General features: G+C 44.0%; 1 protein-coding gene across 1 annotated transcript in view; it reads right to left on the reverse strand.

Moving 5' to 3' along the window:
* Positions 1-1,264: 1,264 nt before the first annotated feature.
* tns1b (tensin 1b) overlaps positions 1,265-16,390 on the reverse strand; it is an 89,702-nt gene continuing 74,576 nt past the window's right edge. The window contains exons 20-31 of the mRNA XM_083682040.1: positions 15,293-15,464; positions 13,785-14,947; positions 13,391-13,477; positions 11,588-11,716; positions 10,379-10,474; positions 9,503-9,580; positions 8,462-8,533; positions 8,196-8,222; positions 7,152-7,320; positions 6,648-6,716; positions 6,482-6,511; positions 1,265-4,757 (exon numbers count right to left, since the gene is read on the reverse strand). Of these exons, the coding sequence (XP_083538166.1) occupies positions 4,616-4,757; positions 6,482-6,511; positions 6,648-6,716; positions 7,152-7,320; positions 8,196-8,222; positions 8,462-8,533; positions 9,503-9,580; positions 10,379-10,474; positions 11,588-11,716; positions 13,391-13,477; positions 13,785-14,947; positions 15,293-15,464 (2,234 nt within the window). The 3' untranslated portion in view covers positions 1,265-4,615. The remainder of the gene's footprint in view (positions 4,758-6,481; positions 6,512-6,647; positions 6,717-7,151; positions 7,321-8,195; positions 8,223-8,461; positions 8,534-9,502; positions 9,581-10,378; positions 10,475-11,587; positions 11,717-13,390; positions 13,478-13,784; positions 14,948-15,292; positions 15,465-16,390) is intronic.

Below are 16,390 nucleotides of genomic sequence, written 5' to 3' on the forward strand. Positions count from 1 at the left end.
TATTGGTTTCACTATTCAGAAATTACAATACTTTTTATACATAGTCTATTTCAGGTTACCAAAAGTGATGGGACAATTGGCTTGACAGGTGTTCCATCAAATGTGGTCTGTCACGTAATTTGTGCAGTTCTAAGAGAGCTCTCAATGTATTGATTCAAGTCTTTGCGTTTGCCTTTGGAGTCTGCTGTTGATGTCTGTCAACAAGAGGACCAAAGAGACGTCAATGAAAGTCAGGGAAGCCATTATGAGGCTGAAATATCATCAATCAAAAATATAGCCAAAACCCTAACTTACCAAAATAAACAATTTGGAACATCATTAAAATGAAAGAAAGCACTGGTGAGCTCAAAAATCCCAAACGGCAAAGGGAAAAAAAGGAAGAGGAAGATTTCTACAGTGGATGACTGAAGAATGCTCACCATCATTAAGAAGAAAAAAAACAACAACAACAACTGTCCCACAGATCAGGAACACTATCCAGGAGGTAGGCGTGAATGTGTCAGAGACTACCATCAGAAGATTTCACCAGCAGAACTACAAAGGCTACACTGCAAGGTGCAAACTAGTTAGCCACAAAAACAGGATGGGCAGGTTACGGTTTGCTAAAAAGTACCTAAAAGAGCTCTGGAAAAAGGTATAGTGAACAGATAAGACCAATATAATCACGTACCTGAGTGATTGCAAGAGGAACGTGTGGAGTACAGGAGGTAGGCGAGAGCATCACCAGAGAACATACCCAGTGTCTGGTAGGGTCAAAGGGTCGCAGACTTCAGGCAGTTATTGCAATCAAAGGATTGTGGACCAAATACTAAACATGAGTGCTAAATCTGTCCTTTTCCAATCATTTTTTGTGGCCTAAAATAGGACTATGTCTAAAAAGTGTTGTAATGTCTTCATGGTGGCAACATTTACAGAAAACCACTTTAATTAAAGAGACTCTCTACTTTAACCTCATAGTAATTGTTTGATTTCAAAATTCTGTCTGACTAGGCCCTTTCACAAATTCAACCTGTGTGTGTGTGTGTGTGTGTGTGTGTGTGTGTGTGTGTGTGTGTGCGTGTGTGTGTGTGTGTGTGTGTGTGTGTTTATGTACCTGTGTATCTAACACAAATTCTGTTTATCTTACTGTTATCAGTTGACCAAACTTAAGAAATACACCTGTAGCGAAGTTTGGGGGAAATTAGAATGTGAACTGAGGAAAATAGGATATACATAGAAAACAATTCTCTTTCAAGGATGAGTATACTTTCGACATAAGTTATTTGTATTGCTTTTTAATGTGTATTTTTCTCAGAAATTATAAAAGCCAATCAAAATACAAGGTTCTGCATACAGCCACGGTGGCACATTCACACATTCTAAGTGTCGGCGTTATAGTCAAGGTGGGCAACAAACCAGGAGTCTTCTTTTTGCGTCAACCTTCAAAAATGTGAGACCAACATTATTTGTTTTTGTGGTAGAGGGTGTTTTACTGGGCAAGCGTTTCACACACAAAAATGCAGAATCAACCGATGTTTTCCCATATGTGGTGTGACAGTTGTCATAAGAGACTCAAATCAAAACTATAAATAAGATGGGGGGGGGAGGGGGGGGGGGGGGGGGGAGAACAAGCAGATTCATAACAGTCCTGGGAGAGGAGAGAGCAGGGAGATCAGCTGATGCAAAACATGGGAAGTAACAGACAATAGACCTGGCACCCATATTCATATGCGTCTCAGAGTAGGAGTGCTGACCTAGGATCAGGTCCCTCCTGGCCCTGTCATCTCTGTCATTATGATCTATAAGTCACTCCTACTCTGAGACGCTTCACAAATATGGGCCTCTGACTCAGCTTGCATACTCTTGCTGTGTAATTCTGGAACATTGTAGATGTTAAAACAACCCATTCATAAGTGCTACAATATGCATTCTCATTGAAGTAGTAGAATTGACCACGGAGTTAAGATTTTCCTCTCCCCTCCTGCCAACATAACTGACTTGACTGAGGACAGTCACAGAATGATGACAGCTCACAATGTTAGACAAAAAAAAAAAATCATGACTAACATATCCAAATCCAAGCTTTGCGTTAATCATGACATTGTTTACCGATGACCTCTGGTTATGGACACAAGTTAGTCAATGCTAAACAACAGTAAATCTAACAGTAACATTAATTTTAATTATTTCCCCAAATCAGTAAAACATTCAAACTAAACATTGGCCAGTTGAGTCATTTCATTGAAGGTAATTGATGATCACAGTTAAAACACTGCATACAAAACACTGTCCATACAAGTGATACTTGGCCACATGGGGGCAGTAGACACCAAAATTATATATATTTTCCTGTGAGAGTGAGCCATGAGGATAGAAATACTGCTTCTGGTGCTGCTATGCTAACAAACATGGGATGTTAGATGTATGACGTAATATAGCCCTCCACTCATGCAAAGAACATACACAACAGATCTGCTTTCCCTACGCAGGCACCTCCAGGCTGTTTGCTCTTCCCACTGTTTTGCCAACTAGGAATAAATTGCAATAATTGATAATATATATCAATAATTGATATTTCACATGACACTATAATACATTTTAAGTGCTTGACTCTCACCGTTTATTTTTAGGCATGTTTCATTGTCGAGATCACATGTTGGCGGTGGAATGAATCCATCTTTCTGATTTTCATAGACGCTTTTTCTCCCCTCCCCTTTCTACCAAATGTTACTTCCTACTAAACCTTTTTTTTCCAACGCAGAAAAATGAATCATACCATAACAAAAATAATGCAGTGAAAAACATATTCAAAAACAACAGTGACAAGCTTTAAAATACATACACTTTACACCATATATATTTAGATGCAGTTCAAAGACTCGAAATCTTATAGCCAAAATAAAGAGTACTTTTTTTTTCCGCTTTCAGTAATCTTGATGTAGACTATACAATAAATGTATACAGGTATATGAGATAACATAGAGCGACAGAGCAAAAAAATAAATATTTTAGTCACTGTAGTTTTCTATATATTTATATATGTATATGTATATGTATATAGCTTACTTTGGGGTATGATATGGGTGTTAACTGTTTGGCTGGCTGATCCATAGAGATCGTGGCCTCTTTTACTATACTGTCAAGGCTCCATGTGGTGGACCTTAAGGAAAAGTTCATGTCTGAACCCCACAACTCTCCTAGCTTGGACCCTCCTATCCTTCATAGCAAAGAGAACTCTGGCCGTACGCACAGACTCTGCAGTGGCGGCATCTCAGCTACAGTCAATGGGACACACACAAAGATCCACTGTCCTGTGTTTGGCTAACCTATGGTTTGGCCCACCAAAGCATCGGTTGTGAGTCCCACTCTCCCTGCCACTGTGGTATTGTGTCATCGTGGCTGATTGGATAATGAAGGGGACTGTTCTTTGGGAATTTAGGACAATCTGACCATATGTTTGTGTGCGTGTGCCCATGTCTTAACATAAGCTCGGCCGTGGCGCCATTTTCTCCACAGAGGATACAAAATGGTGTCTATACGTAGGGCCACAGGAGACTCAAGCTATACCAATGACACAAGGGGGTTGACATCTCTCTCGGCGAACGAGTGTGGATGAAGCAAGCTTCTATCCATCCTCTCAAATAGGCCAAATCCAAACTGCTGATGCATCTGCGTGAACTTGAACTTACATTCAAATCTCCTGCTGGTAGAAAGTCTTTTAAGCAAAGAATTTCAGTTCCGTTTATGTGTTTCTACAGTAAGGATTTCACTCCCGAAGAGGCCAACCACAAAACCAAGAGGAAGGAGAATGAGCCATGGGCATTTGGTCTGTTGTACTGTACTTTTTTTTTTTTTTTTTTTAGGAAGCTCTTTAAAATAACACATCTCAGGCCTCAAGTCAACCTCCCATCCAGAAAGTACTCTGTAATATTTACATTTGAATCGCCTCGCCAGCATGCAAAATATCCTTGAATACGCTTTGCGAGAAGGCAAAGATGCAACCTTTTAAGAATACAATACATACAGTATCAGTACATGTATATAGAAAGACGTTCAGTTATTTGTTTGATTAAGCAGCCCTATTTTACAAAATATAGTTTCAAACAGACCTTCTAACAGTGGCATATTTGCCCTGACTGCTTTTTAATCTTTGGTTGACCAGTCCAAAAGCCTGATAGATACAATTCTCTTCACATCCCACACCTTCACTTCTTCTCTTTAAAAAAAAAACACTCACTGACATCATTTCCTCTTCCTGTTCTCATGTTACCCTGCAAGAGAGATCACAATGGCCTCCCAACCCAACATCATACACAGCCACACCCCAAATTACACTTCCTCTATCCCCCTAGTCAGCTCCACCGAGGAGTCCTTCCAAGAAGAAAAACAAACAAAAACACACACACACACACGCACGCAGGCACACGCAAATAGACTCCCTCACACACATTTACGCACACTCACACACAGATAAAACACACAATAACGCAGATAAAAAGATGCACATGAACATCAAACGTAGAACAGAATTAAAATAAAACATAGTAACCCAAATGTCCTCTGTGGTTAAAAAAAACAAAAACAAACAGACAGTTAAAAACAAAAAAAAACGTCAGGGGTCACCGAAGGTCAGCTCTCATCGTTTCTGCGAGCCGATCATCACTTTGGAGACAAAGTTGACGATGGCGCTTGCGGGCTGGTCAGGGTCCATTTCTGCAAAGAGGTGACTGACGTTGTCGGTTGTGCTTCCTTGCTTCCGGGCCACAAAGCCAAAAAACCTGGATCACAGGAGAAGGACACAGAGAATGTGTGAAAATGTGTTTCTGTGCAAACATTTTCAATTTGTCTCCTTTCCGATGGGACCCATCTAGACAGGATCTAGGTGGTATTCAAGACCTTTTGGATTTTTTTTATATACAACATGTGGCCCTAACTAGTCTTGCAGGCCAGAGGTGTTGCCTTCAATAAATTGTATATGCTCCTATATCTTCTGAATCTGTTTGTGCCTTGTCGTCAACATCCCCAATGGAAACAAAATGAGTCTCTAACTTCTAGAAGCTTGCCAATGTTAACTGAGTGCACTAGCTTTAGAGATTTATATAGACTTATTTAGATTTATAGAGAGTGCTGTTTCCAACTTAATTCTGAGCCCCATCTACCGAAACTCGGGATTTGTCAGGAAAGGCTGTAGCAGAAGTTCTCAAAAAGCTGGATCCATTATTTCAAGACATACCGCTCTAGCTGGTATGGATTGCTCAAGATTAGGCCTGGAATTGTATTACGGCAAAAAAAAAATTGAGATTGTACAATCATTTATAAAACCCACACAAAATGAAGATGTTACTGTTTTGTTATGTTACTGTTTTTCAATGGGGGCACACATGTAGTGTTTTGTGTTTTGAGAAAGGGTGGAAAGGGTGGAAAGGCTAAATACTATGACATAAATACTGTGATGAGAATTTGTTTGAATCGGGACCAAAGACCCATGATGTGGTAATAAATCCATAAGCATTAGGATACCTGAGATTAATACATTTAAAAAAACAAAACAACTCTGACATTACAGTAAATCTGAACTGGTGTTTGCCAATACTGGTGATTGCCAATACTGGTGTTTGCCGGTGCAGGGTTAGACTCTTTCATCCTCTGCCCAGCCATCTATCCATCTATCCCTCCACATAACTGTCCTCCTTTCAATCATTGCTGGGGATTTTCATTCTTCCACTCATTTAATGGCTGAGCGGGGAGCTATTGGCTTTTTCTATGTTGGAATGGAAAGGAGAGTTAACAGAAGTCACATGTGCCGTTGCATGGAACTGTTCGTAAAAAAAGTTTTCCCCATGGACTGTAATGTGACACAAATCAACCGCCCAATACAACAAATTGGATTGCATTAGAGTTTGTAAGAAATGTGCTAAAGACATAAAGTTTGATTGCACTGTACACTGTTTGATTACACAGTATTTTAATGAGGAACAACTCAAAAGTTGCTGGCAGATCTCGTTTAAACCATTTGAATACCGGTCAGGTATTTTCAGGTCCCTCAGTGACTTAACAGGTGGGTACAATTTTGCTCTCAAATATCTTTCAGGAACCTTTGATTTCACCTTTGAAATCACTCAAATGTCCAAAGAGCCCTTATTGTTCTCTCTGTATACCAAATGTATTGGCTCTTTACAGGGGTTCTCTTACCACTGCTATGCTGAAGGTTTTACTTATAATGACTGCTAAATGACTAAAATGTAAATAAGACCTGTCCTTATAATTAGAGAATGTCTCTCCCAGCAAGCCGTAGCAGAGAGGGGGTGGAAATCGAATCTTTGGTAGTGTGTTAGGCATTAATATGTACGATAAAACTACAAAGTCAAATATACTGGGTGCGTACTATACAGGTATGTATATATAGTGGGTGCGTACTGTACAGGTATGTATATATACTGGGTGCGTACTGTACAGGTATGTATATATACTGGGTGCGTACTGTACAGGTATGTATACTTACTTGGCTGTGCCTCCCTCAGGTTTGCCCCATCTGCAAGAGAGATAAAGAAATGAAGAAACTATTATGTATGATATAACATGATCATCATCTTGCTTTTTGGTCTGAAACCATTGTTTGTGTGTGTGTGTGTGTGTGTGTGTGTGTGTGTGTGTGTGTGTGCACTCACTTCCTCTCCTGAGGGTCAATATCACAGTAGGTGACAGTGCTGATTGGGTAGTGACGTCGGAAGAAAAGCCTGTGGAGAAAATGAATAGATGGTTAGTAGTTGAATAAGTGGCTGAAGACGTTTAACACACAGATGACGGTCCTCTGTGGCTCAGTTGGTAGAGCATGGCACTAACAATGCTTAGGTTGTGGGTTTGATTCCCGCTGGGACCATATGTACCGAAATGTATGCACTCACTGCAATGTAAGTCTCTTTGGATAAAAGCATCAGCTAAATGGCATATATTATATTAGATGACCTAGCCTGTCTTGCCAGGCTCATGGGCCTCTACTCCGCTTCACCATTGAGTTTGTCTATAGTCAGTGTGTTCAATGGCTATAGAGAAGTCCAATGTGGGTGTGTTCAAAATGACATGACTGACAGGTCATAGCACCAATCAAAGTCAATCAAGTTGAGCAGGGAAACAAATGGAGGACCTTGGTCTGTAAGGGCCCTCCTACTCACTTTCTCTGGTTGTCCGTCAGGGTGATGCCTTGCGCCGACACCTTGAAGTGCACGATGGTGGCGGTGGGCGGAGATGCGGCCGCCACCGTCTCCGAGATCGCCTTGGCAACAGCCTGAGGTCCCGTCAGAGACTCCATGTCCACTGAGTTGATGTACAGAACATTGCATGCTGGGAAAATGAGCAAGAAAAAACAGTCAGGGCAGCCCCTCTTAAACTTAAAAGAGGAGAGAGGTCAAAAAGAGAGAGAACTTAAATAGTGTCAGGCGGAGAAGTAGAAAAAAAGACTATTAACAATTGAACAGTGATATATACACATATACAGTGCCCTCCATAAGTATTGGAAAGAGGAAGCATTTTGTCTTTTTTGTTTTAGCTCTGTACTCCAACAGTTTGGATTTGAAATCACTGTATTTGGTCGAATCTATAACATACCGGTAACTACAATTACCAGCCTTGTATGCGTAGCAGTTTATACTATAGCATTGCATTTAATGTATAAGTCAAAATCATTGACCATTTAATCATTTAAACATTCCTGATTGTTTAAAATGCTGTTAAGGTTATTCATTTCATACACAAAGACGTTACATTTCAGACTGGTGTTAGTGGGTTTACTGATTACTGAACAGAGGCATCCACAAGTTCATGCGACAGAGACATACAGTACATTTCTCTCAGTACTGTGCATGCTTTCAGGAACAAGGCTCGGAGAAAAGCCTTTTCTAGGGACAAAACAAAACATCTTTTGCTTGATACATCTGTTTTGAAAGCTGAACTGCAGCAATGTTCAGAGAGAGGATAGAGAGGTATGAGAGAGAGGGAGACTGTTGGTCACACACACAAACAGACACACACACACACACACGCAGACGCACACATACACGCACGCACACACACACACACACACACACACACACACACGCACACACACTCATGCTCATGCACAGACAACTGAGGCAGACATTCAGTGGTAGTAAAACTCCATGTTGGCTAGAATGCAGCAGTCAGGAAGCAAGTCACATTAGAAAGGGGCACGGCTTTACCATGGGAGTCAGCTGGCGACCTCTGCCCTATAGTGACCAGGGAGTGATGTCAGAGTGGAGGTTGAACAGAGGAATGATCGAGAGGATGTCAAAACTGGCAACCAAGCTCACAAATGTCTTTCAAATCATCCATCCTTCATGGAACAAAACGACCAGCCAAACAAAGTTGTCAACGTCGGACCGGAGTCAAAATAGATGTTGTTTATTGTCACTTGAGTGCGTTTTAATGAGTTTTTAATGAGTATGCTGACTGAGAGATCTCTTACCTGCTCCTTGTTTGAGAAGCTCGGCAGCCTGGTTGGTTGGTGTAGCGATTTCGGGCATCTCCTCATGGAGATCTGTAAGGCAGCAGAATCATACAGTACTTAAAATCAAATCACCACATTCTGGTATCAATAGAAGACCAAATGTACATAGTCATTAACACACACACACACGGGCCGGTCGTTAATGACTTTGTGTCATGGTGGAAGGAGTCTTTCCTTGAACTGAATCTGTCTACAACCAAGGACATGAGTATTGATTTTAGGAAGAAAGCATCCTTCCCCAAACTCACAGTTATTGAGGGAACTGAGATTGATTTGGTGGAGAACTACAAATATTTGGGTGCTGTGTTTGATAATAGGTTGTGCTTTCAGGCTAATGCAGATGGCATTTCTAAGAAGGTACAACAACGTCTTTACTTCTTGAGAAAAATTAATTATTTTAATGTGTGTTAATGTGTTGCACCAAAATGATGACTCTGTTCTACAGAACTTCTATTGAGTCGGTACTGTCTTTTTTATTGTGGCGTGGTTTGGAAACCTGAATCTGGCCAATAAGAATAGACTTGATCAGCTTGTCAGAGTGGCCAGTGAAGTTGTTGGGGTGAAGCAAGCACAGCTCTCTGACCTTTACGATCGGCAGGTCGTAAGGAAGGCCCATGCCATACTGGACTGTTCTAACCACCCCCTGCAGAGGGAGTTTGAGCTTCTACCTTCAGGTAGAAGATATAGAGTTCCAACTCATAGGACTTACAAATTCAAAGACTCTTTTGTTTGCACTGCAATTAGCAGGCTAAATGTGCACAAATTATTGCACTAAGTACTTTCTGCACTCAGCAATTTGCTTGTCCTTTGTCTTCACATGACGTGATCTTGCACTGTACTGTATTGTATTGTTGTCTCTGTGTCCTGTCTGGTATATTGGCTTTCATGTTGTATTTATGATGGATTGAATGTGTTTTTTACTACCTTGCTGCAACCAAATTTCCCCAAGTGGGATAATAAAGTTGACTTGACTTGACACACACACTGAGCTCCCCTCACCTCTGGTGGGGATGACCAGTTTACAGGGCAGGGCCAGTGGAGTCATGGAGTGCTGGTAGACCAGAGCAGATAGACATCCTGCAAAACACACACACACACACACACACACACACACACACACAAAAGACAGTTTGGCATTAGTACAGTATTCATACATACAGATACACAGCACAGTATGTCTTACTTTTTCAGATCGTGTACATGGAGGATGGGACGCACACGCACACGTGCACACACACACACACACACACACACACACACACACACACACACACACACACACACTTGTAATGTGGTCTGCAGACGAAATTAGAGGGGGCTAAATGACTTCAACTGATTCCATACTATAATTAGGATCAGGCTTTACAAGGTTAGAGGACGTCCACTCGACAGGGCGGGCCCAGAGTGGGGACAGGAGGAGGGGATAAGACCAATACAGCCAATAGACTCAATCTCCTCACAGCCACACCCTAATGATACTTATTTATGAATTACAACCTCCCTGGCTACCGTCTCCAAGATACACATCATGTTGTTTTCAGAAGTGTTGTGTGTGTGTGGCTGCTGTCTTCAAAATACACACCATGTACTTGTCAGAGGTGTGTGTGTGTGTGTGTGTGTGTGTGTGTGTGTGTGTGTGTGTGTGTGTGTGTGTGTGGGTGTGTTTGTGGGTGTGCCGCTGCTGTCTCCAAAATACACACCATGTACTTGCCAGAGGTGTGTGTGTGTGTGCGTGCGTGCGTGCGTGTGTTTCTTTGTACGTGTGCCTGTGTCTGTGTGTGTGTGTGTGCGTGTGTGTATGTGTCTGTGTGTGTGTGTGTGTGTGTGTGTGTGTGTGTGTGTGTGTGTGGCAGGTGAGGGTCAAGGATAACTCACCAAAGTATGGCTCGTTGGGACAGCCCTTCAGCTTCACCCCCTTCGGACTGGTCTCAATCAGGAAGTGCCTCACCAGCTCATTAGTGATGTCACCAGCTACAGAGACGCCAAGGGGACAAACACAAACACAAAAACAAAAGACACAAACATACACCAGAATGAGAGAGAGCTCAATTAGTGGCATGTAGACATTACCTCATGTAGGAGGTATTAGATATTAGTGGTCATAATGACTGTTTCTTTGCCCCCGCCCGACAACAAACAAACCAAAACAGAGACAAATAGAGTGACGCTTAAAGGAATGTCTCAGTATGATCTCAGCTGCTACTCCCAGACCAACAGAGAAAACAAATGAATGTGAATCAATACAGTACAGATACTACAGTATCAATGTTATCTTGATGAAATGTTTTTTAAAAACAACTACATTCCCTAAATATTGTAGCTTGAAGGCCACTACAACAAGCTACAATAGGAACGCAGTGAAAGGGAACATTCTAGAAATGTAAACACATTTTCCTGAAAATAAATATTCCACAAGATCCATTACAGTAACTAATAACCAAGCCATGTGCTGTTGGACTTTGTTGTTGTTGTTGTTGTTGTTGTTGTCTGTGTTGTTGGAAGCATTGCAGATCCTCATACTTTAATTAACGGTATCCCATGTTATTTGTTTTCAGTGTGTGGTTACGATGGACTCAATGTTCATGTAGAGTCAAACCCTGCTGGTGTTGTGATGTGCTTTCATCAGGACGTGTGTGTGTGTGTGTGTGTGTGTGTGTGTGTGTGTGTGTGTGTGTCATCATACTGAGCTGTAAATCATAGAATGTGTCCTATGAATCTGTTTGAGCAGTCAAAATAGGGCTATGGGAATGCCGATAACTGTCAGTGGCAGTGTCAACTGCTGTATCATCATAACTGTCAGTGGCAGTGTACTGCTGTATCATCCCAACACAGTTTTTGATATAATGTAACATATTATAATGCTGCATTCAAGTGCTCCTCTGAAACTGATCTTCCCACCAACATTTAGCGTAGGATTTTGCGTAGAATTACCTGTAGGCTAATTCAGAGACAGTGCTGAGTGGAAAATTCCGAGATCTCAAAGTAACACCAGTTGCCCAGTCGGGGAAATGTCCAAGTTTCCTATTTCCAAGGAGCACTTGAATGCAGCATAATGTCACATGGCACTCATTAGCGTAAGCGTACCTTTCTTGGACTGTTGCACCGTGGGGGGTGGCGAGGCCACCTTCATAGCCAGGCCGTAGGCCCCTCGGAAGGAGTGACTGTCCCGGATGACAAACGCTCCTGGTTCTCTCTCTCGAAGCAGGCTAATAGCTGAAGAAAAAAATAACACATTAATTATCATTGACTTTACTTTTACCTGGGTAAAATTCAAGGATGCGACGTGCTGAACATTGCAGATAGAATATCAGGAATCGAGGCGCCGGGATTCTCTACTCTACAATACAAAAAAAAGACAAGTCTGTTCTACGTAATAAACTGTATAGTAATATAGTCACGTCGTCCGTGAATTACCCAATTGGAAGCTGTGGATGATGAGGTGGCCAGGGTAACATGATTAGACCAAACAAAGGTCTGCCCTTCATGGTAAATATAGTACCTGATTACTAAGTGTGATGAAGTCTTGTAAACATATCCATACCCTATACTTAAAGGAAAGGTTCACTGATTGTCACCATGACTCAACAGGTGATCTGGACAACTATTTTGAAGTAAAAAATCTGTGAAGTGTCCCTTCAAAAACACACAAGATGGAAGAGAGGGAGAGGGAAGAGGAAAAGGAAGAACATTTTATAATCGCAAACTGTATTTCAATGTGACTCCAGTGGATAGCTGTGCTCTCTGTTGTCTGTATTTAATGCATGCCTAACATGCTATTCAGTGTGTACTCCTGGCAAATATGACAGCTCTCTAAGTAAGACAAATGAACAGTGCATGCAGATGTTCTTTGGCCACTGGCCACTAACACAGTACATATGGTGTGTGTGTGTGTGTGTGTGTGTGTGTGTGTGTGTGTGTGTCTGTGTGTCTGTGTGTCTGTGTGCAAGTGTGTTTGTCTATGTGTCTGCCTATGCATGTGTGTATGTGTTTGTGCATGCGTGTGTGTGTGAAGTGTGTGTGTGTGTGTGTGTGTGTGCGTGTGTGTGTGTGAAGTGTGTGTGTGTGTGCGTGTGTGTGTGAAGTGTGTGTGTGTGTGTGTGTGTGTGTGTGTGTGTGTGTGTGTGTGTGTGTGTGTGTGCGTGTGAAGTGTGATGTCATCCTAGTTGAGCATATGCTTGTGTTTAGCGCTGCATCTCCAGCACAGATGATCTAATCCAATAAGAGCCGTGAGCAGAACCAGATGTGAGGCCCAACAGGCGCTGACCTCACAGTGAAACACACAGGAGCAGAGGGGGGTCACACAGGGGGGTCATCTAGGACACACTCTGCTTGTGCTCTCAGACTCAGAAAAGCCACAGTACCATTGATAAACCATGACACATTTTTACCAGGTCAAATGTCCATGCCACATCTCACAATCAAGTCGGTCTTCCCAAAGAGTGCTTGATGGAACGTGTTTTACCGACTTGCAATGTTTTACAAAGCCTGCAGTTTGGAGAAGGGCATTCTACCCTATGACACAGCTCCTTCAGTTGGTGTGTCAGCTCTAACTGAAGGAGAAAGCCACAATCTTTGAGAGACGGTCTAGCACTAAATCAGGGAGTTTTAGGAACAATAAAAATGTCCTAGTGGTGTTCCCCTTTGAGTCAAATGCATTCCCAGATCTCTTTTTAAGTCACAACCCATTGTTGTTGAGTCACTAAATCTCAAGTCAAAGTCCAAGTTTAAATCGAGGTGTCAGTCATGAGAATCTTGACTTTTGAGTTCTACAACACTGCAAAAAAAAAGTCCTCGAAGTAACTTCCCTCAAAGTAACTTCCCTGGCCCATATACTACATGTAAGGTAAGGAAGCATCTTACTATAAGTTGAAAAATATTGAACCTCACCTTGCTCACGGGAGATGTCTGGCTTGTACCAGAACTTGGTTGTGTCCTGGACAAACTTTACATTCAGCCTCGTCTCCGGACTTCCATCTGAGGGAGGAGAGGAAGAGGAGAGCCCAGGTTGAAACTACACATTTGAATTTAACATGAATGCCACATGAACTGTCCTCAAGGAAAATAAAGATGTAAGTTTAGTCCAATTCTAATTTAAGTCTAATGTAAATCTAGCCCTAATTGTATGTTTGACTTGTTGATTGTGTTTTAAACCACGTAGGATTTTCTTTAAAATCAATGTTTTCAATGTTTTCTTGTAAATGTGAATTATTATTATTATTATTATTATTATTATTATCAGTGTAGAGTAGAAGTCTACTACAGGTGTGTTCTGTCCTCTTACCAGACATGTTGAACTTGGAGAAATCAGGCAGGGTGTGGAAGTAGCTGGGTGTGCTCCCTCCACTGGACATGGGCGAGGACATCTTCCCGTTGTGGGTGCCGTAGGACACGCCCCCGTTGGGCCGCTCCCCACTCGACATGCGCCTCTTCTCCGGGAGCTGGGGCTGGACCTGGACCTGGACCTGGGGGGCCGGGCTGCCCTGCATCTGCCGGACCCCCATCATCCCCCCGCCATCCAGGTAGCCAGCGGGCGACAGGGGGAAGGAGGGCGTGGAGGGGGGATGATACCCTGAGGAGCTGCTCTGTCGGGACAGGGTCCCGTGCCTCTCGTCTGGGGTGGTGTAGCCGCTGTGCATGGGGTGCCTGTCCAGGCTGGGGCTCCGCTGGGACCCTTGGGAGCTGGACGGGTGGCGGCCCAACACGGGGCTGCCCTGGTGGGTCAGGGACGGCTGGCGGCTCAGCACCGGGCTGGTGCCCTGGGAGGCCTGGGTCAAGGAGGGCTGCCGGCTGAGGACAGGGCTCCTCTGGGACACGGGACTGCTGCTGCTACCCTGTGTGCCCGGCGACAGAGACGGATGCCGACCCAGGACGGGACTACTACTACTACCCTGTGTGCCCTGCGTCAAGGAGGGATGTCGGCCTAGGACGGGACTACCGGCCATCATCATCATCCCAGCCGCCTCAAAGCCATTGGCCGGGGACGGCTGCCGGCCCATGACGGGGCTGCCCTGATTGGCGGCCCGGTGCTGAAGACAGGGACTGTGGGAGGAGCCGTGGGGGGGAGGCGTTGTACGATGTGGCGCATGCGGACTTCCATGCGAAGGGGGGTGTGTGGCCAAGGGGTTGAGCTGGGCGACCTCCGATCGAGGAGGGCTGGGGTCAGGGGAGATGTAGCTCCCTATAAGGCAGCTGGGCCCCGGGTAGGAGGGCGTAGGGGTGGTGGAGCCCAGGTAAGAGCAGGTGGGAGAACTGGAGCCCAGGTAGGGGGAGGGTGCAGGGATGCTCTGGGCCTGATAGGAGTAGGGGCTGGGGGTATACTGGGCCTGGCAGAAGGGGGTGGGAGTGGGGGCGGGATGCACACTCTCAGGCGGCTGGGAGCGGAAACCAGAGTCACTGGCCACCTGTGACAGGGGGCTCATGCTGCTGTCAGCTAAGGGCTGGTCTCTGTGAGTGGGGAAAAGAGGGAAGGAGGGAGGAAGGAGAAAGGGGGGGAGGGAGGAGGGGGAGGGGGAGGGGGGGGAGAGAGAGAGAGAGAGAAAGAGAGAGAGAGATGATGCTATTTCTGAGATTCAAACACAATAAATACATCATGACCATTGGAACGAACTACCTATGGGTCCCATGAGTGTATTATTTGTTGAAACACGTGGACCACATTTTGAACACGGATTCCATGCCAATACAAATGCCTAAAATCTCCTTCATTCATTATCTATTTATTGATCTGTCTAATTGATCTATCTATTTATCTGGGAGGAAGGTTGTGTGTGTGTGTGTGTGTGTACTCACCCCTCTGAGCTGGGTATGGGGCTGCTACAGGACAGCGGGGGGTTAAGGATGTGGACGGGGGCTGTCTGTCTGACAGACGTGTCGCCCGGCGGGGTGAGGGTCACGGGTGATGCCGGCGGCGCCCCGCCCGCTGCCGCTGATCTGGCAACCGATTCCACGTAGCTCCTGGGCTCTGGACAGACAGGGAGATGGAAATCAACATGGCGTCTCGGTACAGTTTCCTGGTGTCAGCATTGAGAAACGACGCTGTGATAGGAACAGGGTGAATGACTCCTGACCCAACCAAGACAGCTGATGATGCATAGGAACAGGTGAATATGTGTCCCCTGCTTAAAATGGTCATGAAAATGTGTTTTTAAAAAAAATAATAATAATACGAGTGCCTTGCAATGACACGGATTTGGTACAGTTCTGGTCCTAATCATTCGCACTGAATGGTTTCGTCCATCGTTGAAGGCTAGCTGGCTCGATACTACGATCTTGGGCCTCGCTCTGCTGCACTGCATCTGAAGTTCTAGATTTACAAACGTAATTCAAATTTCCACTTTTTCATCCTCTAGCGAGCAGAATGTTCCAGGTAAACGTTCAAGTCATATCCTGAATGATTGTTCACTGAATGTATCATCTAACTCAGCACCTGCAGACCATAAACCTAACCTAAACATAACACATAACGTCAACATGGCATGAACCTGGGGCGCTTAGCAGCGTAGCACACTAATGCGCATACCACATAATCGTAAGGTTCCTGGTTCGATTCCGACCCTCGACATATGTCATGCTTGCATGTCATCCCTCCTCTCTCTCTCTCACCACCCTTCCTGTCAACCTCTACTGTCCCTATCCCAATAAAAGCAGAAATGCCCTAAAAACATATTTAAAAAAAAACAAAAAAACACGGCATGAACCTAAAAGGACCCAACGGCTGTTACATCTCAACTGTTCCCCCGTCAGGTACTGCTCTAGGTTAGTGATGCAGTCCTGGTCCTAATGCAAGACATCTGTTGATGTCTTGTTGACATGGGCGGATTCCTTGGGGTGTGCTCTTCAGGAGGAAAACAGCACGCAGAGCCAAGTGAATAATGACTGGGTGGAACG

Source organism: Argentina silus, assembly GCF_951799395.1.
Source record: "Argentina silus genome assembly, chromosome: 12".
NCBI classification, from domain to species: Eukaryota; Metazoa; Chordata; class Actinopteri; order Argentiniformes; family Argentinidae; genus Argentina; species Argentina silus.